At 46.8% G+C, this 26,352-nt stretch overlaps 1 protein-coding gene across 1 annotated transcript in view; it reads left to right on the forward strand.

Annotated features, from left to right (window-relative positions):
• The window catches only part of RREB1 (ras responsive element binding protein 1), a 175,867-nt gene that overhangs the window by 118,484 nt on the left and 31,031 nt on the right, over positions 1-26,352 (forward strand). Inside the window, exons 7-8 of the mRNA XM_015407545.1 lie at positions 8,509-8,653; positions 10,253-10,392. Of these exons, the coding sequence (XP_015263031.1) occupies positions 8,509-8,653; positions 10,253-10,392 (285 nt within the window). The remainder of the gene's footprint in view (positions 1-8,508; positions 8,654-10,252; positions 10,393-26,352) is intronic.

Below are 26,352 nucleotides of genomic sequence, written 5' to 3' on the forward strand. Positions count from 1 at the left end.
AGATGAATGGGTCCACGGAGCGCAAGGCTCTCCGGGGGGTATATGGGGAGAGGTGGTCCCTTACAAGTTGAATTCTTGCTTGTAAACTCCCTCCAACTGTCCAGCTGTACTGCATTCTCCACCCCCTTGCTTTTCCTTTCTTTTTTTTTAAATCTAGCTTTCCACCCTAGGTAGAGCCTTTGGCTCTCAGAAGATTAGCAGCCTGATCCCGTACTGTGCTGCTGCTCTGATTGGCTTCAGCCAGTCTGCTGGAGACAGCACCTGCTGTTTGAATTGTGGTACATCCTGAAATTCTGAACAAAAAGAGTTTAGGGAGGCGTCCGTGAAGGATCACAAACTGAAGGCTTCATAGAAGAGCCGAAAGAGATGGGTTTGGGTGGCTAGCGATCGGTTAGATTGTGAAGAGCAGGGTTGTGTGGCTTCGCCAGAGGTGCTTGCATAGAATGTGGATTCAGACCTAATTTGTCTGTAGTTCAGTCATGTGGTACAGCTTTCCTTGGATTGTACCACTCAAACTGCAGGTAGGTATAAACTGAAAGGGAAAAACCTGCCTTTGTACATCAGCAGAAGGATTGCTGTTGCACCATATGGTTGTTCTTTGTACAGGGCCTTGAGCATCAAGTCGCATACCTCATTGTAAGGGCTTACGGTGCGCAGTTGTGTATCTTACCAAGATATGTGTTTTATCTTGTTTTTAATTTTGTCTTTATGTATTGGTATACGTGCCCTATTTGTGAGCTGCCGTGAGCCCGCGTGCGGGGAGGGCGGGCTAGAAATTTAATGATAACAAAAATTCCTATAACTGAACTCATTGTCTTTACATATATAAAAAAGCTTTCTATCTCCAGTCAAGCCTGATCTCATAATATCTCGGAAGCTAAGCAGGGTTGACTCTGGCAAGTACTTGGATGGGAGACCTCCTTGGAATACCAGAGGCAGCAGGAGGCGGGGGCAGGCCTTATTCAGCCACCTTTCTCTGAATCTCCTCCAGGCCCCCAGAGGCCGCCATGACTTCCAGGTGCACACACACACACACTTACGAAAAATACAAAAAAAGGAGAGCTTTCTATCTCTTTCCACTCCTGTGTGGTGTTCTGGAGATCTAAATTCGAATGGGAAAGGCAGTTTTGACAGTGCCGCAGTAACGTGATTTTGGTGATTGCACTGACAGAGAAATTAATCAATGCACTGAACTAAGCATGAGGCATGTGAATAGCCCTGGGGCACTTTGTATTCCTCGGAGGCCCTACTCCAGAAGAATCCTAAGAATGTTGGTTTGTAGTGCTCAGGGGTGCCAAAGATAAGCTTCCAGACTTAGTTATTTCCCATGGAAGCTCAGAATACTTGTAAAAAGACATCCAGCGTTTGTCTTCTGTAAAATAATAGAAAGGGTCAAAGGCCTTCTGGTTCAAACTCTTGCCTTTGCCTGTCCTCTCATAAAGCAGTTTTGTGTAGATATTGAAGCTCATTTTGGATAGCGGGTGATGCTTTTCCAAATATGAGGTTAAGATATGGTAATCTTATCTTTGAATAACACTTCATTGGCTGCCCTGTAGCATCTGTGACATTCATATTTGATATGACAGACACTGAAACTGTGCAGAGTGCAGTGTCTGTGGAGGGGTTTGCTTGTGCTTATGGTTAAGCAGTGCCATGTTATGTGCGTCCCTCCCACCCAGCTCCAGCCATTCTGTGAAATGTTACTGGATTCTATATTGTGTACAGCCTTCTGCTTTGCTTGGTGTAGGGGCTAAGAGCGCGGACTCTAATCTGAGAGAACCGGGTTTGATTCCCCCATTCCTCCACATGCAGCTGCTGGTGTGACCTTGGGTCAGTCATAAGTTCTCTCAGAGCTGTTCTCTCAAGAGCAGTCCTCGAAAGAGCTCTCTCAGCCCCACCTACCTCACAGGGTGCCTGTTGTGGGGAGGGGAAGGGAAAGGAGACTGTAAGCTGTTCTGAGACTCCCGAGTGAAAGGCAGGGTATAAATCCATTCTTCTCCTCTTCTTCCTCCTCCTGTCCCCGTACACATGTTGCTCAAATGGCAAGGCCCATTTTCTCTTCTGTAACTTGCCCAGTATCTCCACCTCTTAACCCAAATGCGTGCAGTGTGTCTGGACCTGTCTTGGCATGTGTGCATCTGCACATGCTTGGGTGTTTTGTGTAGACTATAATCTTCCCAATGGTAAGCCAGTGCTGGTTGAAGTCCTTGACCCTCCTTCCATAATTATAGTAAGTATATAGGAGATTTATTATGTTCAGCATATATATCCCCTAGAGCATGTGATCTGGACAGATTGGAGAAGATGTTCAAAGGGCATGCCCACAGGGTGGTTCTTTTAGGCGTCAGAAAGGATGCATGCAGCACATCTTATCCTTACAATCCATAAATGGGCTGGTCCTTCAGCTCTTTCTGGTCCCAGGCTCCGTGCCCATCTGCATGGTGAGACAGATGACTGAGGGAGTCTCTGCCACTTGGGATTTCAGTTTTTAAAGACTGGGCTTTGTATGAATGCAAACAAAATGACCTAGCGGAAGCTGCTGATCCTGTCTGTTTAGCCAGAGGTGGAAACTTAAGTGACAGCTTTCGAAGAGATGCTGAGAACTCAGGTGGATTTTTTTTTTCCAGTTTAAAGGGTTAGATCCAGCCACATGTTCTTCTAGTGAAAAAGGAAGACGGGGTTTCCTTTTGACCACTAGAAAAAAAAGTTTGCTAGGGATCAAGGGGCCTGTACGTACAAACAAGAGGTGTGATAGGATCTCTAATAAAAGAGAGGAAGTGGGTGAAAATAATGAAAAGGCTTGCTGGATCCAACCCCAGATGTGCTACCACCTGGTAGAAACATAGATCTCTGTGCATGCTCATGGTATAAAATGTATTTTAAAAATCCTTGAAGTTTGCCATTGAGGAGACCTTAGAGAACGTTTTCATACATTATACTGTGGCATGTGCTTGCTTTGCCCTTGAAAGTGCACTTGATAGGGAAGTGCCGCAAATCTGGGTTCCTTAATAAGCATGATGTGTGCGAGATAAATGCTTGCAACCACAACTTTGTCCCTACTTGCTTAGGGGTAGGCGTGCACCTAAAAGGAAATGAATGTGTAAATAACCTCAAGACCAGCCTTCTTGTGTTGGTATGCACAGCATAGCAAGGCATTAGAATTGTACAAGTCACAGTTAGAGGGCGTGCCGTGCTTGGTTCCCTGCTGTGGACAGTATTTGGTCGTTGGCATTGATTATGATTAAATGCTTACGCTTCCTAGTATGGTGCGACGCACAGAGAATATACTGAGCATCCCTTTCTCCCCCCCTCGTTCTTTTAGACACTGAAAGCCAATAGCTGGAAATGTGATTAGAGTGTACAAGCGAGGTGCAAGAAATGGAGGGAGGGTGGGGGTAACTGGCAGTTCACTTCCAGCCCCATGTGCTTTAGGTCTTCGGTTCTCTCTTTTTTAAATAAATGGTGACAGTTTCTTGGTCTTGCTTGAAAGGGAGCTGACAAGAAAGGGTACAGTCTGATATTTGCTCAGTTTTTGCATGCCAAACTAGAACAGGTTGGGCAAGTGGTGTGTGTGTGTGTGTGTTTTGGAGGGAGGGGTTTGTCCTGTCCACGTGTTAAGGTAGAACTGCAGCAGTTCCCTATACAGTTGAGACAAGCATATACAGAATAGGGTGTCGTCGTCCCCCCGCCCGCCCTGCATTGTCTTGTCATTTCTTGTACTTCCTTGTGGAAGGTAACTTGAGTTTTATGGAATACATTACTTAAGCATAGATCATATTGATGAGCAGTTCAAGCAATGGTGCAGAAGGCCTCCCAGGTACACTCGTTTTTTTCTGGTGAGTTATAACGTCACTGTGTTTCAGGGTGCATCCTTAATGCCAAATATGACACATCTGGAATCTTTTAAATTGTCCCTTAGAAGTTTGATGAAGTGTTGGCAGGAAAGCCATGGAGAAAGAGAAGTTGGGGTTGCATGCAGGACTTTGAGAGCGGTCAGTGTTTGCAAAAGGCTTCCTAAGTAGAAGGAGGTTTCAGGGAGCCACATTAAATCCAAAGCAACACAAAATCTTTTATTACAGCCAACTGGAAGTCTTGATATCATGGACTGAAAGATGTTTAACATCCAGCTTGATGGCTTGCACGCTTCTTTGTGTCATTTTGGTTGGTCCTCATCATGGACTGAAAGATGTTTAACATCCAGCCTAAGACGTTCTGGAGAACTTGATGGCTAGAACGTTTCTTTGTGTCATTTTGGTTGGTCCTAATACAAAGTAAAATGTGACTTTTGTTTTATGTAGTTAAAAGTCCATCGGTACCGTAAAAAGACAAAGAAGACTTATTGCTGCATGAGCTTTCGTGAGCACTGACTCTGGAATAAATTTCCTTAGTCTGTAAGGGGCCACTGGGCTTAGGGTTGCCAACCCTCCAATGGGAGTGGGGGTTCCCCCACTTTCTGACCCCCCCCCCAATCCACCGCAGGCCAGCAGGGGGAGCCTTGCTGGGCATGTCATGCAGAGGACACTCTAGCATTTGGGTGAAAACTCTATGGTGAGCATAGAGTTTTTTTACCCAAACACTAGAGTGTCCCTGCACGATGTGCCTGGCACGATGACGTCACTTCCGGGTGATGTCAGGAAGTTGCACAGGACAACACTGGGGGTGGGGGGAGTTCCTCCTGCCAGCCAGCTGGTCCATGGCAGGCAGGAGGCCTGTGAAATCAGGGGACCCCTTGCCCAGACCCAGGGAATGGCAAGCCTACTGCCCCTGTGGAGCACCTGTGACCTTCCTAGACTGTCTCTTATCCCAGTACTAACCACAGCTGGCCCTGCTTAGCTTCTGAGATTTGGTGAGATAGGGCTAGCCCGGGCTGTCCAGGTCAGGGCCCCATTTCTGTCCTATGACAAAAAATAAAATTGAAGAGTGACATGATCACGTAAAGGAAGTGCAGTGATCACTCAGAACACTACAAGTGCTAAGTTATTACTGGAGGGTTTGTTCTTCTGGAGGCTTAAGGTTCAGAATGTAGTTGAAGATGGGGTTCTGGAACTGTGGGAATGCAGCTTTTCTGTGTTGCTGCGGCATTGTCTGAACATATCCCCCCCAATGTGTGATGCTCATCTATCTGTTCTCACCTGGAAGCCCTGGAGGGAGAAGACTATAAGGATGCCTGCTAAGTTTAGGGTGTGGTAAAGTGAAGTTAAGATGCTGGAAATGCCATAGTTCCTAGAAGGATGAATCATGAGATATTAGCTTGGCTTGACTACAACAACTTGGTTCCTTTCCCTGCCCCTCATAGCACCTTCCTTCCAAAGTTTTTCCATCTGAGAATCCTGTGCAAGATGCTTTTTTTTGTTTTGCATAGCACTTCCTATATAGCAGGTGTCCCCAACGTGTGCCCATGGGCACCATGGCAGTGGTGGCTGACTTCTTTCCTGGTGCCTGCCTAGTGTTTTGGGAAAGTGGGTGTGACTTTTATCCAGCAAGGCTTCTGATTCACCACTGAAGATTTTGATTGGCTAGGCAATTTTTTTAAAGTGTTGCTTTGGCAGCAGCGACCACGGCAGCACAAGGATCTTCACTTTGTGTCTGAGGGGAACCAGTGGCTGCCATTTTGTTGCTGGCTCCGCTTTCTGCAGCAGCCATCTTGTGGTTGTGCCCACCGTGCTGTGTCACAATCCCAAAGGCCCCCACAAGCCCAAAAGGTCTGGGGATCTCTGCTGTAAAGACTACACAGTTCTGTTCTGCTGGAAAAAAATGGTAGCTCTGGAGGGTGGATTCCATGGCATCCTATCATTGCAGAACTCCCTCTGCAGCCTCCACCTTCAAATGTCCAGGAATTTCCCCACCCTAGCCCCTGCCTTCAGAGGTAGAGCATGTGGTGACCAGAGACAGGGCCTTTTCAGTGGTGTCTCCTCACCTGTGGAAAGCCCTTCCCTTTGAGGCTCTCCAGCACCTTTACTGCTTTTTTTCAGTTATCGGTCAAAAATGCTTTCTTTTTATGCTGGTTTTTAAACGAGTGGTTGATTTTTAATGCCATTTGTATGATGTGCTTTTTTTAGACTGAAAATGGTTTACAAAATCTATTTTAAGCCACTTAGAGCTATGGTTTTACTCTCTGGCTGTGTTTTTAATTCTCCCTTTTAACCAACCACTTTAATGGTGCATGGTGTTTTTATTGTGTTTTATCTTGCGAGCCACCGTGGGCAGGTTTCCTAGAGAGGTGGCAAAAATGCTGTAAATGAGATCAGGGCTTTTCTTGTAGAAAAAGCCCAGCAGGGACTCATTAGCGTAATAGGCCACATCCAACAGCAGAAACTCATTAGCATATTAGGCCACACCCCTGGCAGCACAGTTCATTAGCATATTAGGCCACGTCCTCATGCCTTTCCTTGGCTTGCCCTGGTGCCCCGCGGCTGCAGGGAGTCTGGGCAAGCCGGCCCTTGGACAGGACAGGCAAGGCATGGGGAGGCATTTAAATGCCTCCCCAATCTTTCCAGCCCCCCCCCCGCCCACCTGCCTCGGAGTCGCCGGGTGTGTGTGTGTCGCTCTCCAGGCCTTCCGTCTGTAACCACACACACAGAGGTTTTGTAGTGGGCGTGGCCAACTCTGAAGCCAGCCGGACCTCCGTTCCTGTGCGTTCCGGCTCAGAAATAGCCCTGAGTGAGATAAATTGCACGTTCTTAAACTTCCTTTTGAATTTCATAATGCAGGCTAACGGAAAGGAACTGTTTTATTGATGTTAGTTACTGTAGATAAGATACTAAGCTAATACATTCTGTGCAGGGCATCGTTTTTGGCATGTTTGTTGCCAGTTTCTCTATCGGTTTTGTACATGCGGCTCTGCGTGTTTTGTGCTCAGCCTCCCAGGTGTCTGCAGAGATGGAAGAAAGAGTCGCAGCACTTAACAGTTGTCTTGTATTCCCATGTCAGTTCTGCAGAGTGGCAGAGCAGAAAGACAGTCCTCTTTTTGTTCTAGTATCTCTGGTGTTGCTAGTCAATTAATCTTTTGCCCCACCCTTGCCAGAGAGGAAAGAAATCTGCTGACCTTGTCAAACGAATAAGCCAGTTCAGTGTGCTAGTTCATTCTCCCCCCCTACGCACACACACACTCCTTATTACACAGAACTTGTGTTTATTTTTAAATTAATATCCAGTAAGAATGTGCTGGTAACAGCCTCTTGGATTCAGACAGGAAAAGTGGGTTGTTTCCTCTGGTTATTATAGTTCTTCTTCAACTATTTAATAGTATATGCACACAGTCGTGTTTTTGCTAGAATAATTGAAAAATACGACTTTGATTGTAGACTAGTGAAGCCAGCCTCCAGGTGGGGATCCCCAGGAATGACATCTTATCTCAGACTACGGAGCTCAGTTCCTCTGGAGAGAATGGCAGCTTTGGATGGCGGACTCTGTGGCCCTGTCCCCCACTGAGGTCCCTGTCCTCCTCAGGCTCCATCCCCAAATCTCCAGGAGTTTCTCAACCTGGATTTGGCAACCAGTGGCTGGAGGGGGGGAGGACACACCTGGCAACCCTATTGTAGACTCAAGATTCACCTGTGGGTTGCAGTTGTGTTGTTGGTGGGTCACCTGCGTGGAAGTAGATGACTGTAGGGGAATGCGCCTGGCAAGAGGCTGAGGTATGTCGATATATCCAGAACTGCCCGGCGATTTTCAGTGTCCTTGGTAAAACAGCATCCCCTGCGAACATCTCGTGGCATCCCAGGAAGCAATCCAGAGCAATGAAATCAGTGTACAGCTTCGGCGACCCTTTGAATTGTACAGCCCCAGTCAGCCTGAATAGTTGAATCGGTCAAAATCAAAGGGCTGCGTTGTCAAGTAGCAGCGTTCTGAAATAAGGGTCCCTTTGCGTTGTCTGTTGCGGTGTGTATCCCACCAGGGCCGTTCCTTTTGCACATCATGGCAACGGGGGGGGGGGGGCCAACACAAACAAAGGGGCGTGTGTCTTGAAGAGTCAGCTGCAACTATAAAAGCCAAACTACAAGTGACAGGCTACCCGAGTTTGTTTGAGTGTTGCTGAACTTGCATTTTAGTCTTCCTTCTGAAATGAAGGCTGGCAAATCTGAACGGACGTTCTGATGAGGGGACAAGGGGATTAAGGTGGTGTATTTGGGGGGCGGGTTGAGGAAAGAGAAAGGAAATCACCTAAACAGAGCCTGAAACCTTATTTTTATTCTCATCCATCGTCAGTGACGCACCTGTTAAACATTATGCGTGCTTTTAATATTGTAGATTTGCTTCCTCAAGGATTTATGACCAAGCAAATTAAAATAGACATGTGCAGTAGTTATCTCCTCTTGGTAATGCTGCATAAGCAGGCTTGGTTTTGGATACTTATAAAATTTACAGGATGGAAGGGGCAGGGGAGTGCTAACGTCCCCCCTCCCCCTCATATGGTTTCATGCAACTTTTATTAAAACTTCGCTTTGTAATTTAGAAACTGATGAATGGCTGACTCTTACTTCCCCTTCCTTTTCCACTTGTCTTTAGACACATGAAAATCCATGAGAAGGATCTGAATGGCGCTGGGAGTACCACACCTCCCTCCCCCTTGAAACGCAGACGGTTGTCCGCCAAACGAAAACTCAGTCAAGAGCCCGAGACAGACCGGGAGGACCAAAGTCCGGCAAAAAAGGTTCTCTGGGAAGCCCTTCTCTTTTCCTGCTTTGCCTGCCGCTTTCTCCCTTTTTATGCTGGGGGAGGGAGCCATTTGAAATAATACCATATTAAAATATAATATCAAAAGGCAATGTTGTGACACGTAAATAGGATGGGGAAAATAAGGAAAAACGTGGGATGATGGATGGTAGATTAAATTTCCATGAACAAGGCACGGTGTGGGGTTGAGGTACAAGCCGCGTGTTTTAAGAAGCAGCAGTTGTTGCTTCACTTAGGGCACGTGCTGAGTTGTTTATGGAGCTGGATCCTGTTCAGGTAATGGTGGTGATTTTTGCTGGGACTCTCCTCCCCCCCCTCCCCCCATTGCAGACCTCCAGCTCCCCTCTCATGCTGTTCCTAGGGGTCCACTGGACTAGGTTTGGACTGGAGCACAAAGAGGGAGGTGCAGGGCTCCTGTCAGCAGAGATTCACTGTGGGATCCGAGCCGTTAGTTGGAAGCCATACAGAGTCCAAGGATAGCAACTGTGGCCCTCGTTAAAAACCCTCCGCGGTTGCCAGAAGTCAGCTGTGACTTGACAGCACTTTGCACCACCAGTTGGACAAAATTCTGACTCTGAGTCCCTGACACTGATTACCCGAGTTAGTATTGTTGGGCCAATGTGTGGTACTGCATAGACCTGGCTGGTCCAAGGGGCACCACAAACCCTTCAGATCCGCAGTGGCTTGCAATACACATCTGTAGAGAGGCAGGCCTTGTGTAACGGAATAGCAGGCTGAGAGAACCTCTTCATTCCCTGCATTGTAATGTCCTTTGTTGATAGAGGGTTCCGCTAACAGTTAGAACAGTGGCACTGTCTTTCCCAGAATCCCTTGTCTTTAGTGGCTGGCTGTGAATTCTTTTGCCTGCCCTGCAGCTTTGGGTGACCGCTGTTTGTTTGTAAAGACACACAGCACATTCCTAGATCCCAAGGTCCTGTTCTGTTAACACAGCAGCGACTCCTCTGACAGAATAGTTTCCCCATACACCGAGGAAGGAGACTTTTTAATATTTCTCCCCACCTGCTATGGATGCCCAGTTTACTCTGCACACTATTCTTTTTGGTCCACTGACCAGCATAGTTTGGTCCACTGACCAGCATAGTAGTCAGCATAGTTTCAGGGGGCACAGAAGGCTGCAGTGAGGCAGGGAAGGATGAGAAAGTTCCCTTCTGCTAGAGGTATTTGGCTTCTGTTACTTACAGATCTAAGTTGTTATTTTGTCTGACAAGGGAGCAAAGGGAGGGGGAAGGGAAAGATTAATATACACAGCAGCCCAAAGACCCTGCTTAAATAACATCTCACACGTCTGTGTTTGTCGGCCTTCCCTATTTTTCCTGTGAGATGTGTCTGTGGCATGAAGCCATGGTCAGTAAGCCCTACACAGAAATGCACACCAGTTAGATTTGTACCAAATCCTTATTGATCTGTTTTCTCTGGAATGAGTCCCTTTTCAATAGCCTGTAGCAAAGTCATGACTCTCTGCAATTACTTCCGGGATGAGGTTTCTAAGCACTGCACCCGTTGCTTTCGTGTCAATCTGGTTGCAGTCATTTTTTCTGTTCTGTACCGCCAACAGGTTGTGGAGGACCCACAAAGCAGCGAACCCGAAAAGAAAACAGAGGAAGAGGTGTATCGTTGTCCAGTGTGTTGCAAGGAATTTTCTTGCAAGTATGGGCTCGAAACCCACATGGAGGCACACCCAGATACTTCTCTGAGGTAAGGGATTGGGTTTGGGGAAATGGTTTGACAGACCAAGTGTTTTATGCAGGCAAATGTTTCTTGTGGTGTTTCTGTTTTGCTCACTTCATTGCCAACAGCTTAAATTCTATTGAACGTGGCATGCTAAGGGTTGGAAGGTTGGTGTGCTGTGATTCCAATTGTCTATCAAGTATGATCCTTTGAGCTTTTGAAATCCTCACGAATGCACTGAGTGGATGCATGAAGCTGCTTTATAGTGATTCAGACCATTGTTCTATCAAGGCTGGTCTTGTGTATTGACTGGCAGTGGCTCTTCAGGATCTCGGGTGCAGTTCTTCCCCATCACCAGCTGTGTGAACCTTTTAATTGGAAATACTAGGGACTGAAGCGGGGGCATTCTGCCTGCAAAGGCACTGAGCCCCATGGCCTTACACAAGCCACTGTCTCTCAGTTCACTCCCTATCTAAACTATGGGGACAGTACTAATTACAATGTTGCAGAGATTGTCGAGATAACGTGAACAGTCAATAAATGCTAATCTGACTGGCAGTGGCTCTTCAGGATCTCGGTTGCAGTTCTTCCCCATCACCGGCTGTGTGAACCTTTTAATTGGGAATACTGGGGACTGAAGCTGGGACATTCTGCCTGCAAAGGCACTGAACCCCATGGCCTTACGCAAGCCACTGTCTCTCAGTTCACTCCCTATCTAAACTATGGGGACAGTACTAATTACAATGTTGCAGAGATTGTCGAGATAACGTGAATAGTCAATAAATGCTAATCCACTCTTGCCTTCCTTAAAACTAGTAGTGTGGGATGAGAAACATAAAATAGTATTTGCAAATGAAAGCCCTGGCGTCTCCAGGGTCACAGATCTTAGAGCCAGATCTCCCATGGTGGTACAAGATAATTTGGGTGGGGAGACAAACGGGCTGACAATACCAGAATGACTTGCTTCTAAAAGGCAAGATGCCTGAGGCTGAGGGGTCCAGAGGTGAGGAGGCCTGAAATCAAGGCCAGGCGGTGGTCAGTTCTGGAAGAGGTCAGAAGTGAACCCAATGGCCAGAAGGATCGGGCATAGTCAAAAACAGGCAAGACTGGATTTCCCATAAATCAGTAGGGGGAACAGTGGGACTCTCTCCCTGTCTCCATCAGCTCCGTCCACAGTGTGGCAGGTGTTCTGCACTAAAAGCAAAAGCCTTTGTACAGCCTGAGCTGTCAGGGTTGGTCTTCGATATCATGTGATTGGGAGAATGTCAGGTAACCCCAGAAATCTCAGTGGAGGCTGCAGAGCAGGTGGTGCTGTTGGGCTGCCCAGGCGTTTGACCTTTCCTGGCTTTCCACAGCCACTGGTCCTGTGGAGCCCACTGTAAGCTACTGGGACCTGGCAAGGGAAAGTCCTGGTTTGAATCCCACCCTGATGCCTTACACATGGTGGCTTACAGGTGATCTCCACTGTTGAAGAGCATGCTCCCCTCTCCCTGCCCTGCCCTGCCCTCCCCTTGTAAGATGGGTGGCAGGACCAGAAAGTGTGGGGAATATGACAGTTTTAAAGCAGTTACATTGCAGACTTGGCAGATAAAGAACTAGGGTTAGAGCCAGGCAAGAGAGCCGGGGTAACCAGGTTGAGAGGAAGGCAGGGAACGCTCATGAAAAAGGCATCTTTAATAACCCTGATCGATGTATCCTCATGCATAGCAGGAAGATGTTGTGCAAGCTGGTGCATGACTACATCTGTGCACTCAACCTATCAGATTATTGGTGTAGGACTGGAGAGGTAGAGTAAACTTGGAAAGGGGCTGGAGTTAAAAAGAAATTTGATGAAGCCAAATGTGTTGCAAACAAAAGGCGTGCAGGGAGAAAGAGAGATTCGTTGTGCTGTAGGAAAATGCAGACACTGAAATAATGAGATGCTAAAGTAATAGGTTTTTCTCATTTTCTGCCTTTTCCCTTCTTGCAGGCAATAAATTGTCTGTCTTATTTCCCCCCACATATGTTTGAAGATAATTCTGTGTAGCTCCTACAGAGGCTCTCCGTTTACATTAGATGCTGTATGGATTCCCAAATGAATGTGGAGTACTAAGATCCGTGTAGACTAGACACCTGAATGCCTGATGCCTAACTACGGTGGAGCTTTTGGGGGGCCCGCCCCCTTTCTTAAAGGCACAGCCCCACAAGAATTTCTCCTGTAAATGCTCTTTTAGTCATTTTCAAATATATTTTAAAAGGTGTGTGCTCCTTTAAGCAGAGTGGGGTACTGTAGTTGACTAATTCCCACACTGAGCAAGGGGTTTGGAGTAGGTGACCTCTAGGATCCCTTCTAACTCTGTGTCCAGAAACTGGTCTCCTTTAAGAGAGTTTTTCTGCTTAAAGTGTTAGCTTTCTTGACTATAGACATTATCAGCCCCACTTGTCGGCAATACTCCCTCTAAGCTGTAGTCTGGTGAGAAAAAAATGTTACTTTGTGAGCTACTGGCATTAAAGTTGTGAGCGAGCAATTTGGCTACTGCATAAATTAGTTTGCTCTGGAGCCATCCCTTCCTGAGCTAAGACAAAAATGTGTGAGCCAGAGGCTAAAAAACTGTGAGCTAGCTCACACTAACTCAGCTTAGAGGGATCACTGCTTGTCAACTTGTTATCAGAACTGTTGCTTAGGCTGGCAGAAGTGATTAACTTACAGCAGCTGAGAACTGTCATCTAAAGTGGTTGGCAGCTTGCAGTTCAGAGATCTATCCTGGCAGCAGCTTTCTGTCGGCTAAATGGCTTTCCTTTCTGCACTGAGAACTTCAGCCCCACCCAGAAAAATGTTTGCCCCACAAGCCACAAAATCCTGCCTAGGCTACATCTAATGCTGGGAGAATAGGCCACAGATTGTAGGGCTGTGCATGCCCACGTAGGGGGAAGGCTCATTGTGGAGTGTTCCCCTGCTCAAAGCTGCTGTTCTTTGTGTTGAGAACCAGCACAGCAAGGAGCAGGCTGAGCTAAAATCCCTTTCTCCCTGTTGTGCTAATTTTTTACGGGTTGATTTTTTTTTTAATGTGAGAGAGCACTGAAGGATGTGACCCGTGCCACCCCCTCCCCCACATACTGTCTGGTGGTCCAGTTTGTTTTTCACCTCAGGATTCTGCCACCTCGTTTTGTGGCATGCATCCTTCAGGCCTCTAGGGTGTATTGCTGACTTTAGCCATCCTTGTATTTTCTGGGGTGCCAGAGGTGGGGTAGCCTTGTTGGTCTGTGGCAGACAAAATAACCAAAGGGTGTTGTGGGCACTTAAAGACCTATCACGTTTAGCGTGACGTCAGCTTTCATGGCAGCCAGATCCCACTTCATCAGGTTAAGTCGATTTGGCAAAGTGAGTTACTTATACCCAGAGCTACAGTCAATTGTGGGGACGGAGTTACTACAGAAAGAGGTCAGAAGGTCCAATTTTCCAAGCCAAAGTGTGCCACACTGCAGTGCAGAGCACAGGTGAAAGCCAGCCCCAGCCAAAAGATAAAACAATCCAATCTGATCTCACAGCGGGGGTTTTTGGTAAATTTTTGCATTTTTCATATGCGCATGTGTGTGCACGCACCTAGAAGTCAAGGCGACCTCTGGTGACTGTGTGTGCATCTGGAAGTTATGGCGACTTCTGGTGACTGACCCCTACTGGGGCCTGGAGGATATTCAGAGAGGTGGCTGAATAAAGCCTGTCCCTGTCCTCCCACCTCTGGTATTCCAAGGAGGTCTCCCATCCAAGTACTTGCCAGAGTCGACCCTGCTTAGCTTCTGTGATCTGACACGATTGGGCTTGCCTGGCCTATCCAGGTCAGTGCCTGATCTCACAACTATTGATGAACTGGCAAACCAGGAGGAATCTGAATAGTTTCCACAAACTTGTAAGGAGGAACTACTTTTACAGTGAGCCAGCCATTCCAAGACCCTGCTGAGCCCAAGTCTGACAGTGTCAAATCTGCGTATGAATTCCAACCCAGCAGCTTCTTGCTGGAGTCTCCCTTTGAAATTTTTCTGCTCAGGTAGTTACTGAATGTCCAAGAACAGGGCAATGCTCCTCCCAATAGTTTCCGTTTCAAATTTGTGTCCATTTATTCTCTTGTCTCCGCAGCCTGTTAAACAGGGCAATGCTCCTCCCAATAGTTTCTGTTTCAAATTTGTGTCCATTCTCTTGTCTCCGCAGCCTGTTAATCAGAGCAACGATTCATGATGGCATTTGGTATATTAAATTGCAGAGTTCTAGCCTGAGTGTATAACAAATTTAGAGTCCAATGGCACCTTTAAGACCAACAAAGGTTTATTCAAGGTATGAGCTTTCGTATGTGTGCACTTGAAAAGGTGTGCCTGCACACGAAAGCTTGTACCTTGAATAATCCTTTGTTGGTCTTAAACTCTAAATTTGTTCTACTGCTTCAGACCAACACGGCTGACCTCTTGGATCTGTCTGCAGTAGCATATGTGAGGTTTTGCATAATTATTTTCCAGTTCATTCCCTTAAAAATTCTAACACTTGAGGAATGCAGAGGATGAGATTGGGCAAGTAGCAGGCTGGGTTAGCCTTGGATCTGTCTGAGAGCGACTCTAAACGACAGAGTTGGTCCCTAGGGTGGCCTTCCATTGTCAGATTAGCAATTTAAATCCCAGGGCAAAGTTTAAAAACACTGCCCATTACCTTGCTGAGCCAGCCACTTTTTAAAATGCAAAATCTTTGGGGGTTTTGAGCACTGCCTTTGTTTACACACCAAAGAACAAATAAATGCTTAATCCATTGATTAGGTGAAAGAGACTCCTTTTTTTTTTTTTTCTGGAGAGGCTGGCCCTGTCTTTTGATGTAAAACCTTTAAATTATGCATCTTTGTCTGATAATTATGGCCAGGAGGTCCCCTCCTCTTTGGGTAGATGGGTGGGTGGGGAATAATAGCATCCTTTGTTAAGTTGACAATAGGGCTATGCCAGTGAGGCTCTTACCATGGAATTAACTCTTCACGTTTAGTTTCTCATCCTATTGAACTCTTGGGGAGACACGCCCTAATTAGCGGCATTAGTTAGCTTAGAGCAAGGCTGATGTCTCCTTTGTGACCATTATCCTCTGGGGAGCTGATGTAACACTGTCCTTTCTCATTCTGGCTCCCCTCCTGCTAGGATTATTTAAAGACAGCAGTCTTCTCTGCAGCCTGCCCCCGGACAGCAGGGCTCCGGTTATTTTGGTGCATTTATATAGGAGTGATGATATAATTAGTGGCACTGGGAAGTGCCACAGAACCAGTAGGGAAAACAAGCAGCCCCGAACACCGGATTTCTTCTCTTGAAACTCCTTGTGTCCCCCCCCCCATCCCGCCTGCGGCTTCACCGCTGTCCCTGTTGAGAAGTATAAATGTTTGCCTGCCTCTAAGCGGTCAGTGGTTTCAGGAGAAGCAGAGTACAAGCCCAGGAAAAACAGAAATTCCAAAGTTTCCTGTAGAGAATGGTGCTGCTGCATTACATTTTAATCTTGCCCTTCCTCCAAAGGAAGGTTCTGTTACTGCATTTCCTTTGTTGAAATACTAAACGGGTAAGTGTTTAGCGCCACAAAGCATTAAATGGTGAAGCACTCAACATATATTCAGTGCGTTTCCAAAAGGCTCAAAGGTGTAGTTTCTGCAAGGAGATAAGCTACCTGCATTGTCCTTGCTCAGACCCTGAGAAAACTGTATTCAGTATTTTGTATTTTTCTTGATTAGGTTTAAAATATATGCAACCATATTTCGCCCTGTGTTTCATGCCTTTAATGGTTCCTGTATGCTGCTGTGTGGGTTTTTTCCCCTTTCCACAACCCCTGTATAAATTGTCAGCAGAGTAAGGATCCACTTGTAGCATCTGACGAAGTGGGCTCTAGTTTACAGAAGTGTATTCTGGAACAAAGGGCAGTTAGTCTTTGCAGTACCACAAGACTACTTTTGCAGACGAGCTGTGTTAGAGCTCATCTCTCTGGAATGATTGCGTTGCAAATTGTTGATTTCTTCATTTGTGGCATTCTGCCATAGATTAAAGTTGCTTCCAAATGCTGCAGGATTATGGTGGATGACCAGCATAATAATTCATAGGACTGACATTATTTATATTTCACCCTTCAGAGAGCTCAGGGCAGCTTATGGGTCCCCTCCCCTCCATTTATCCTCACGACAATCCTGTTGGGTAGGTTAAAAGCTCAGATTGTGAGGTTTATCATGCAGCTCCATAGATGATGGCACTTCAGACTTCAGAAGAAGGGACTATGATTTCCCCTCCAATTCCCATCTTTGACTGCGGACCTCCCCATCCTGATGCTGTTCTTAAGGGCAGGCATGTAACCACAATGGGGCATTTCGGGGCGGTGCCCCCTCACCCGTGGCCCATGCCCCACTGCTCCTGCCCTTACCTGCCAGCCACACTTTTTTGCTTCAGCCGCTACAGGAGAAGGAGAGCCGGTGGTGCAGTTAATACTCTGTGAGTATGCACTCTGCTACAGTACCGTAACTACAGAGCGCATATTCCCCGAGTGTTAATCACGCCTGCCCACCGGCTCTCCCTCTCCCAGGCCAAGCGAACGGGTGGATGAGGCAGGCAGGCCTCACTCCAGTCATGCAGAGAGCGCATGCTCGCCAAGTATTAATCACACTGGCCGGTTGGCTCTCCTTCTGTAGCAGCCGAAGCGAACGAGTGCGGACGACAGGGTAAGGAAAAAACCTCCTCTTCGCCTGCCTACTGATGGGAGCTCCCCACCACCCAGATTTCCCACCGCCCCACCACCCAAAATTTTCGGGCTATGCCCCTGCCTAAGGGTCTACTGGCCCCCACCATAAAAATTTTTTGGGAGTGCTCAGTGGAGTCCTGTGGAAGGGGCAGGGGAGAAACACGCCAGCGGTTGGCCCTGGATCACTTAGCATGCTAAGTAGCAGAGTGGCAATTTGAACCTAGGACTCTGGTTGGTCTTAGTCTGACACTGATCCCCGAGGGAAGACATGCCTTAAGACAGCCGGACGATTGCGCCTAGTCCCTGTCCACTAGCAGGGCCTACGTTGAAGGTGGGCTGTTGTCATCCTTGAATGGTGGAGGTAATGGCACAAAACGCCTCACAATAGGATGCACTCCCTTTAATGAGGCACTTTTCTATTGGAGGGGGGTTGTCTTTGGGGGCAGCAAAGCTGGAAACTTCCCTGCGAGACAGGGCACACGTAAACCGATACCTCCAAGCCAATTAGCAAGCAGTCAGGATGCTCACAACTCTTCAAGGCTGGCTTAGATGTTAACTGTTCAGAAATAGATATTGCTTGGCCGTTACTTAGCCGAGCAGGAAAAGGACACTTGCTGGCTGTGGGGAAAAAGGCAGAGTGCTCGTGCAAGGCTTTTAAAGGGGGGGGGGGACTACTTTAGAACAGCTTCCCTTGCATGGCCTTGCAGTGAAGAAAAATTAGGCTCCTCTGATCTAGTAGCAGCGCTCGGAATGCTGGGGAGAGAGGAGTCTGCTCAGAGCCACATGACAAGAGTGATGTTGGACTGGGAAATCTGAAGCAGCCGGATAGTATGTCCGAGATACGTGGTGTGTGTGTGCGCAGAGAGGGCATCCCTCATAGGAAGCTATGCGGGGGGTGTCTCGTGGTGCTGAATGGCTTGCTGGGTTTCGGGAATAGAGAAGGGAGAGACGTGCAGGGTGTGCTGCCAAGGTGAACTTTGGGTTCGAGACAGGTAGTAAAGCCGGCAGGGGTTCCTCCTGTCCCATCCCTCTTCTCTTGGGGGTTCTCTGTGCAGGAGGGGCAACCTGCCGCGAGAGATTGATTTTCAGCCTGCGGGGGGGGGGGACATGCTGAACTTGACTCTAGCCAGGGGGACAGCCTTTTAAAGCTTGTATTGAGATCACTTTTTGTGTGTGTGTGGCCATGACTTCAGCATGACTGTTATTGTCACACTGGTTCTCTGTCCTGATTTATATCTCATCTTCAGTTTCCCCTTTCACCCCTTTCTTGCTCCTTTTTAAAACTATGCACCGCTTTTATTATAAGAGCCAGTTTGGTGTAGTGCTTAAGCGCGCGGACTCTAATCTGGGAGAACCCGGTTTGATTCCCCACTCCTCCACTTGCACCTGCTGGATGACCTTGGGCAAGCCGTAGCTCTGATAAGAGCTGTCCTTGAAAAAGAGCTGTTTCTGTCAAGAGCTCTCTCAGCCCCACCTACCTCACAGGGCGTCTGTTGTGGGGAGGGGAAGGGAAAGGAGTTTGTAAGCCACCCTGAGACACCTTTGGGTAGTGATGGGTGGGGTATAAATCCAATCTCCTCTTCTTCTTCTTGTTCTGTAAGCGAACCTGCTTTCTTCTCTCAAGCTTATGACAACCTCCCCTGCTTTTGCTCTGTCAGGGCCTTCCCTGCCCAGTAGCTCCTTGGGAGGCTGTGCCTCAGCAGGAAGTTGAGAGGCCGTGGCTGCGTCCAGGTGAGAGGATTGCTTCCTCCTTGTAGCGGCAAGGGAGCACCCACGCTGGCCGCCGAGAGTCTCAGCTCTGCCCTCCCTGTCCTCTTGTGCCAGCCATCCCCTCTCCTGCGCTCCGGGAGGGCTTTTCACCAGCTTAAAAAAATTGATGGTAGCCGTGTCGCCGCAGTGTTTTTATCAGTATATTGATCTTAGCAGCAAGGGAGCACCCACGCTGGCCGCCGAGAGTCTCAGCTCTGCCCTCCCTGTCCTCTTGTGCCAGACATCCCCTCTCCTGTGCTCCGGGAGGGCTTTTCACCAGCTTAAAAAAATTGATGGTAGCCGTGTCGCCGCAGTGTGTTTATCAGTATATAGATCTCCCCCCCCCCTTTAAGTCACAGCTGACTTAAAGCGACCCAGTGGGGTTTTCAAGGCAAGAGACGTTCAGAGACGGTTGGCCACTGCCTGCCTCCGTGTCCCAGCCCTGATCTTCCTTAATGGTCTCCCTTCCAAATACTGACCAGGGCTGACCCTCCTTAACTCCCAGGATCCGATGAGATCGGGCTAGCCTGGGCTACCCAGGTCAGGGTGTCTATTGATCTACTGCCAATTTTTAAAAAAGAAGGCGAAAAGCCCACTGTTGGTGGGGGATCTGTGGTGGCCATGAAAGGGCAGGGACGAGCCGTGACCCCGGTGTGGGTGGGGAGATTTGGAAACCCACTTTGGCTCTGGTCTTTCCAGAAGGACTGGAGTAGAGCCATTCTGGGAAACATCAGAGCAGAACTTTGGAAACCACATGTTCATCACAGGTGGAAGGAGAAGATACGTTTCAAAACACCCTGCTCCAGTTTCGGAGGAAGCCGGAACAAATCCTCCACATGGAGGTCGCCTGAGTGTTGGATTTGAATATGGAAATCCCAGGTGTAAATGACTCTCCTTGGATTCTGCTGTGCTTCAGCTTCACAGAGTTTGGCTTTTTGTTTTGCCCACCACAAGCCTGCCGGAGCAGGGGATGTGTCATCGCAGGATTTTCTGCAGTGCCGAGCGCAGTGTTTAACGGGGAAAGAAATGTTTAGTCATGGTAAAATGTACCTTTATTTATTTTTGAGGCTAAAGATTCATAATATTTGTAAGTCAATAAATAATTGCCCTGCTGTCCAGCTCTCGATCTGTGGGCCAGATTTGCAGCTCTTTCCCCGTTGACATCAGAGCTCCCACTACACCGCATCGCTCCTCTCACCAGCAACTGTAGGGATTAGTGCAGCTGTTTGACACGGCTTCTCTCAGAGCCCTGCGTGTGGAGACAGAGGAGGGTTTTGTCCAGGAAGGGGGGCAATGTGGCAAACCGGCTGGTGTTAACAAGGACATAAACCAGTGCACGTTTAACAGCAGCGAACAATGGAATCCTTTCATCAAGGAATACTTCTTTTGCTTTAAAGTGTTAGCTATTTTTTTAAAAAAGCGGGGGGGGGGGGGGAGAGCACCCTGCCTTAAAGTGGTGGACTTCATTCCTTCTCTTTTGCAAACAAAGGACGTTTCTTAGGATAAGAAAATAATTTCTGTAGCAGGGCTTTCATTACTCCTGTGATGTTTCAGTGTAAATGATTAAGCCTTGCTTTTGATGCGCGCACATACAATTCCTGCTCAGCGTCGTCTTTTTTTCTTCTCCTGGTGGAGCCACCACCCGTGTCAGGTTTCTTGTGTAATAAAAAAGGATGAATTCAGGTGCACCCCGCCACCAAACAGGCACTAACATACGTCATGTTGCAGGCCAAGTTAAGCATTTGTTGATTGTTTATTTTAGTGTAGGAGAGCTAAGTATGTTCTTAATCTGCCACTTTAAATCAATGGGACCTAAGATTCTCAATTGTGCCTAGATTAAATGATTTGCAGTGCAATTCTAAACAGTCCCATGCTTCTAAGTCCTTTGGTCAGTAGTATTAGAATGATGTAACTGTTTCAGATTGCACTGTATGAGTGGAACATTAAATGTTTGCATATATGCAGATCTTTAATCCCCCCCCCTCCTTTAGTCATTCACATGTAGTATTACCTTTGCCCATCTTTGGCCATGCCCCTTCTTTAAATATATTGGGCTGCATGGATAGTAATATCACCTCTGAGAAATAATAGAGAGTCTTTTCTCTTCACCACTTTGAAATCATAAGCCTGCTGTGACAGACCTCTGACTCTCCCTCACTTCCAGTCGGATTTTCGTCCCCCCAGTATTTTTAGTTCCCCTCTGTGACTGAACCGCCCTTCAGTAGCATGTATTTCTTCTTTATTTTAGAAGCTTTAACTGTCCCACCCTGTTACAGATATTAGTTTAGGCTTCTGACCCAGCACAGGAACTTAAGGGGAAATACAGAAGCTGTCTTGTCTTATATTTAAACTGTTATTGAAATGGCACCTGAGGCAAAGTAACTTTCAAAACAGAAATAACATTTTATTGAACAGGCAGGGGATATATATTAATAGGAAATTGTCAAGGTTTAGAAAGGCTGAGGTAAAACTTCATACTATATACAGATTTTTTTAGATCATGCAAGAGAGTGTTGTTGTGGCTTATTTTCAGAGTTTCCAAATCTTTTCAATGAGAGGTGCTTTGCTTAGTATACTTCAGCACTAACACATGTTCTTAATACTGTTTTCTGGAGAACAGTGTTTGCTTATAGTTTATAGATTTCTCCCTTCAGTTCTAGGTTTTCCCTTTAGATATTACAGCTTTTCACTAACTCCTGAGGTGTCTAAGCTTGTCTCCTTTATTGCAGACCAGGGTTCTCTTCCCAGCCCCTTTCACTGGCAGGACGTTATTCTCCTTGTCCCTAAGAAGCAATAACTCCTTTTACTATTTGGCTTTTATGGGAGTTCTCTCTAACTACCCAGGCCTTCTACCAAATCCTTCTCCAGTATCCTTTGTCTGTATAAGGCTGTTCTGTAGCTTTCTTGACTGAGAATGTAAATTCTCCCTCAGAGTAGTTCTAATATATTTTATACAATGAGGCCTGACAATTCCCTGACAGAAATCACGGACTCCCAAAGTCTCTTCCCTTAGAAGCCAAACCCTCTGGCTACTGACCCAGACTTTGGATTTCAAAAGGCAAATGAATCTTTCCCCTTCAGGTCAGCTGTTTTATTTCCTCTCTAAGCTGATGCTGGCCAATCAGAGAGCGAGTAGAGCAGCCAATCATATAAGTTCTTCTCTCCAGGGAAGATTAACTCTTGACCTCCCTGACTCTCAGCGACAGGCAGCATTTTAAAAAGCCTGCTTTTCTTTGCAATCTGTCAGACCTGCCTTGTGAGCGCAAAATTAAAACTAGCTGCTGAATTCTAATGAGGGTCGCAGGATACCATACACCTCTCTGTGTACCTGCCCCTTTCTCTTTAGACATTAAGCTCCTTTTCACGTCCCCAACAGTAATTTAGGAACGCAGTCACAGTTTTTAATACGTTGTGACTGTACTCACTGTTACATCTAACATTAATGTTGATTCTGTGTTTTTATGCCTGACATCGCATTATTCTTTCGAAGCTTTTTAATTGATTTATGTTATTTATAATCTGCATTTTTTGCTGAGATTCAAGGCAGATTACATAGAGTAAGTCAAATACAGTCAGTAGGCTGGGACATCCAGTGGACAGTGGCAGTAGGGTTTGGACTACAGAAACCCGAAAACAAGCAGAAATCTAAAACAATGTATTTTGCAAGATGTGTGAGGGTGTGAAAGTTCCACCAACTCTTAAAATGATTGAAAACACAGGAGCCGGGAGCAGAGCATCCTATAGCTTGTACACTATTAAATGTAGTGCCCTTCGATGCAGCGTTTTCATGGTGAAATGCAGCACCAAGGCTGCTAGGGTAGTCTGTTACTGTAGTAGGCTTGCCAGGTCTGGGTTGGAAAATACCTGGAGACTTTGGAGGTGGATCCAGGAGAGGGCGGGGTTTGGGGAGGGGAGGAGCCGCAGCATGGTACAATGCCATAAAGTCCACCCTTCAAAGCAGCCATTTTCTCCAGGGGAGCTGATCTTTGTCAGCTGGAGATCAGTTGTAAAAGCAGGAGATCCCCAGGCCCCACCTGGAGGTTGGCAACTCTATACTGTAGTGTGTGATGTCACTGAACTCACAGGTATAAAGGAATGATGTACATCTGCATCCCTTTTGCAGCATGCTGCGGAGACAGTTCTGGAAGGGCTATAGCCAGTGTTCCCTCTAATTTCCTCCCCCCTACTGAGCGGAGGAGTTCATATCCTGAGCAGAATATCACTGCTGTAAGCTTAAAACGGGCAATGGGCAACACAGGACCCTGCGCAGGTCCGGGTTGGTTGCTGCTGAGCGAGGCTTCCTGTGTTAATGAGCGGCCACTCACTTGCACAGCTCAGAGCGAACACTGCATAGGACACTTTCAAAAAAAGTGTAGGGTTTGATTTTCTGTTTAAATCATGTAGTTTATTGATAGAATAATAAAGAGCTATCAGATGGTTGATGTTGTATCCTAAACTGGGCTGCTGTTAAAGAAACAGCTGGAAAAATGCCTTGCAAGAGTATAATTTCTAGTCTATGTGGGGTAGTTTTGTTAGATCAGAAGATTTTTCTAAAAAAATTTTTATTGCAAATTCAAGTTTACATCTTACCAATACACTAAACGTAAGAGGCCACAGTGGCTCAGAGGTTAAGATGCTGAGCTGCAGACTGTAGTTTGGCAGTTCGAGACCCTAGTGCTGCATGACGGAGTGAGCTCCTGTCTCTGGCCCCAGCTCCTGCCAACCTAGCAGTTCGAAAGCAGAAGAAGAAGAAAGAAGAAGAGATTGGATTTATACCCGGCCCTTCACTTGGAGTCTCAGAGCGGCTTACAAACTCCTCTCCCTTCCCCTCCCCACAACAGACACCCTGTGAGGTAGGTGGGGCTGAGAGAACTCTGACAAAAACTGCTCTTTTTCAAGGACAGATGTGCCAGAGCTTGTGACTGACCCAAGGTCACATCAGCAGGTACAAGTAGAGGAGTGGGGAATCAAACCCGGTTCTCCAAGATTAGAGTCCGCGCACTTAACCACTACCCCAAACTGGCAAGTAGATAAATAGGTACCACTTCAGTGGGAAGGTAGCAGCGTTCCGTGCGCCTTGGTGTTTAGTCATGCCGGCCACATGACCACGGAAATGTCTTCAGACAGCGCTGGCTCTTCAGCTTGGAAACGGAGATGAGCACTGCATCCCTAGAGTCAGATTTGACTAGCTTTTAAGGAGGGGAAACCTTTACCTTTACCTTAATACACTAAATAAACTTACAAAATTTACAATCTTACAAAAATAATAATCTTACAAGAAAAAAAAGACACAAAGAGAAAAAGACACAAACACACATTCATTTTCAATCACACGTAGCTCAAATACAGATTCCAGATTTACTGTTAAGATTGCTACAAAATAACTTCAGTTTCATTTTATTTGCATATGTTAGTGCAATTGATTAAACATACCTTAAAATTTCTTCATTAACCTGCTCTTTAGATTTATATCTATTCCAATACTTAATAAATGGAGGCCAAATCTTGACAAGCCTTTCCTGAGAATTGATTTTATCTTCTGGAATCTTCTTGGATACTGTAATTTCCCCCATCAGTTCCACATGTCATATCTTATGATCCATTCCTCTACGTCAGGCAAATATCGTTGCTTCCAAGCCTGTGCCAACAGTTGCCTGGCTGCAACCAGCATAGTTTTAAGAGCATTTTTTTTCTCCCTTGAAATACCTTCTGGTAAAATACTTAACAGGGCGCATGTTATGTTGTTGTTTAAGATGTTATTTATCTCTCTAAATATGCTGATCCAAAAATCTTGAGCCAGCGGGCAAGCCCACCAAACATGAAGCCAAGCCCACCAAACATGAAGCAAATGATGTGACACGCCCTGAGTCCATTCTTGGAATGGTCAGGATCAGGGGTCATTTCGTAGAAAAAGAGGTGCAGGAGCTCATTAGCATAACTCATTAGCATAACTCATTAGCATATACCACACCCCCTGACATCACCGGAAGTGTGTCAGAAAGCAACACCCACCGCTCAGGCTCCACTGGACTGTTTTGGATTCCTAGCTATTGGAGGGGGGGATGTGCAGATCTGTCCTCGCAGAGGAGGGAGAGCTTGTACCTGAATAAAACTTGGTCTTAAAGGTGCCACTGGACTGTTTTGGACTGGGGGGGGGGCTCTGCGACTTACCTGGCTGCTTCTTGCTCTGACTGAGGGCTGCTGGGAGCAGGGGGTGGGGCTTGTTGCACATGCCCGCCCCCTAGGCTCTTTACTGCCGGAGCTGCGCTCCTGCAGGAAATGACCCCTGGTCAGGATATAAATATGAAAAATAAATAAATAAATCAAACCCACCTGTTTCAGGCTCCCCCCCCCCTCAAATCCCCAGGTATTTCCCAACCCAGAACTGGCAACCCTACTTCCCCCTTCTCAACTGCAGCCCAAAATGCTACTTCTGGGGGGCAGGGGACGCTCAAGAAGAGGCATGAGAGGCAGTTTGGGAACCTGCAGTAGGAAGAGGGAATTGGTGGAAATGATCCCTCCTCCTTCCTTTAATGGAAAATATAGTCTAGATCCAACCCTTTGGTGCTTCATTAAAGCTGCCAGCCTCTTTTCTCCTCCTACCTTGGCAGAGTATAAAGGGTCAGGTTTGTCTTTGAAAAAAATGAACTGGATCTCCATCCCCTCCCCCCTAGCACCCCCGCAACCTGCATTCAAAAACAAAACAAGACGAACCATGGGACCAGAATGGTCTCAGGCACACCAAAAAGTAAATGGGTAAAATAAAATAGAGCATAAATTAAAGCGTACTACTTTTGTATCCCTGTTTAAAGAAATGGAATTTTAATTGAGAGAGTTCTTGTAAAGACTTTGACTAGAATCATTTGGACTGTTTCATGATCAGCAATTAATTGAGAGCCAGTTTGGTGTGGTGGTTAGGAGCATGGACTCTAATCTGGATGAAGCGGGTTTGATTCCACATGCAGCTGCTGGTGTGACCTTGGGTCCGTCAGACGTTCTCTCAGAGCTGTTCTCTCAAGGGCAGTTCTTGAGAGAGCTCTCTCAGCCCCACCTGCCTCACAGGGTGTCTGTTGTGGGGAGGGGGAGGGCAAGAAGACTGTAAGCCACTCTGAGACCCCTTTGGGTAGTAAAGGGTGGGGTATAAATCTAATCTCCTCCTCCTCCTTAAATTATTATTTAATTTGTTTAAAAGAAAAAGAACAGTGCTGTTGTGCACTAGTCACTTTTTTGCTGGTTTACTACTTGTTGATTTTCTTGCAGCACTACATTGTAGCAACTGTAGTGAGTTTGTGTTCACATCTTCTTGAGCTGTCCTAGGTTTCTAGTGGTCCACAAGAGTCCTCTGTGCTCCCTGCACGGCAGAATAAGAACTCCTTCCAGTCTGCTCATCAACCTTCCTGTCCTCCACAGGTCACTTTGCATTTTGCAAAGTCTATTTGACAAGCCCAAGTTAGTTTTGCAAATCCTGGGAGAGACCTTGCAAGCGCTCAGATTCACGGCTCTGGTCTGTATCTTTCAGACCT

This window comes from Gekko japonicus, unplaced genomic scaffold (assembly GCF_001447785.1).
Source record: "Gekko japonicus isolate JY-2015 unplaced genomic scaffold, Gekko_japonicus_V1.1 scaffold1092, whole genome shotgun sequence".
Lineage (NCBI taxonomy): Eukaryota > Metazoa > Chordata > Lepidosauria > Squamata > Gekkonidae > Gekko > Gekko japonicus.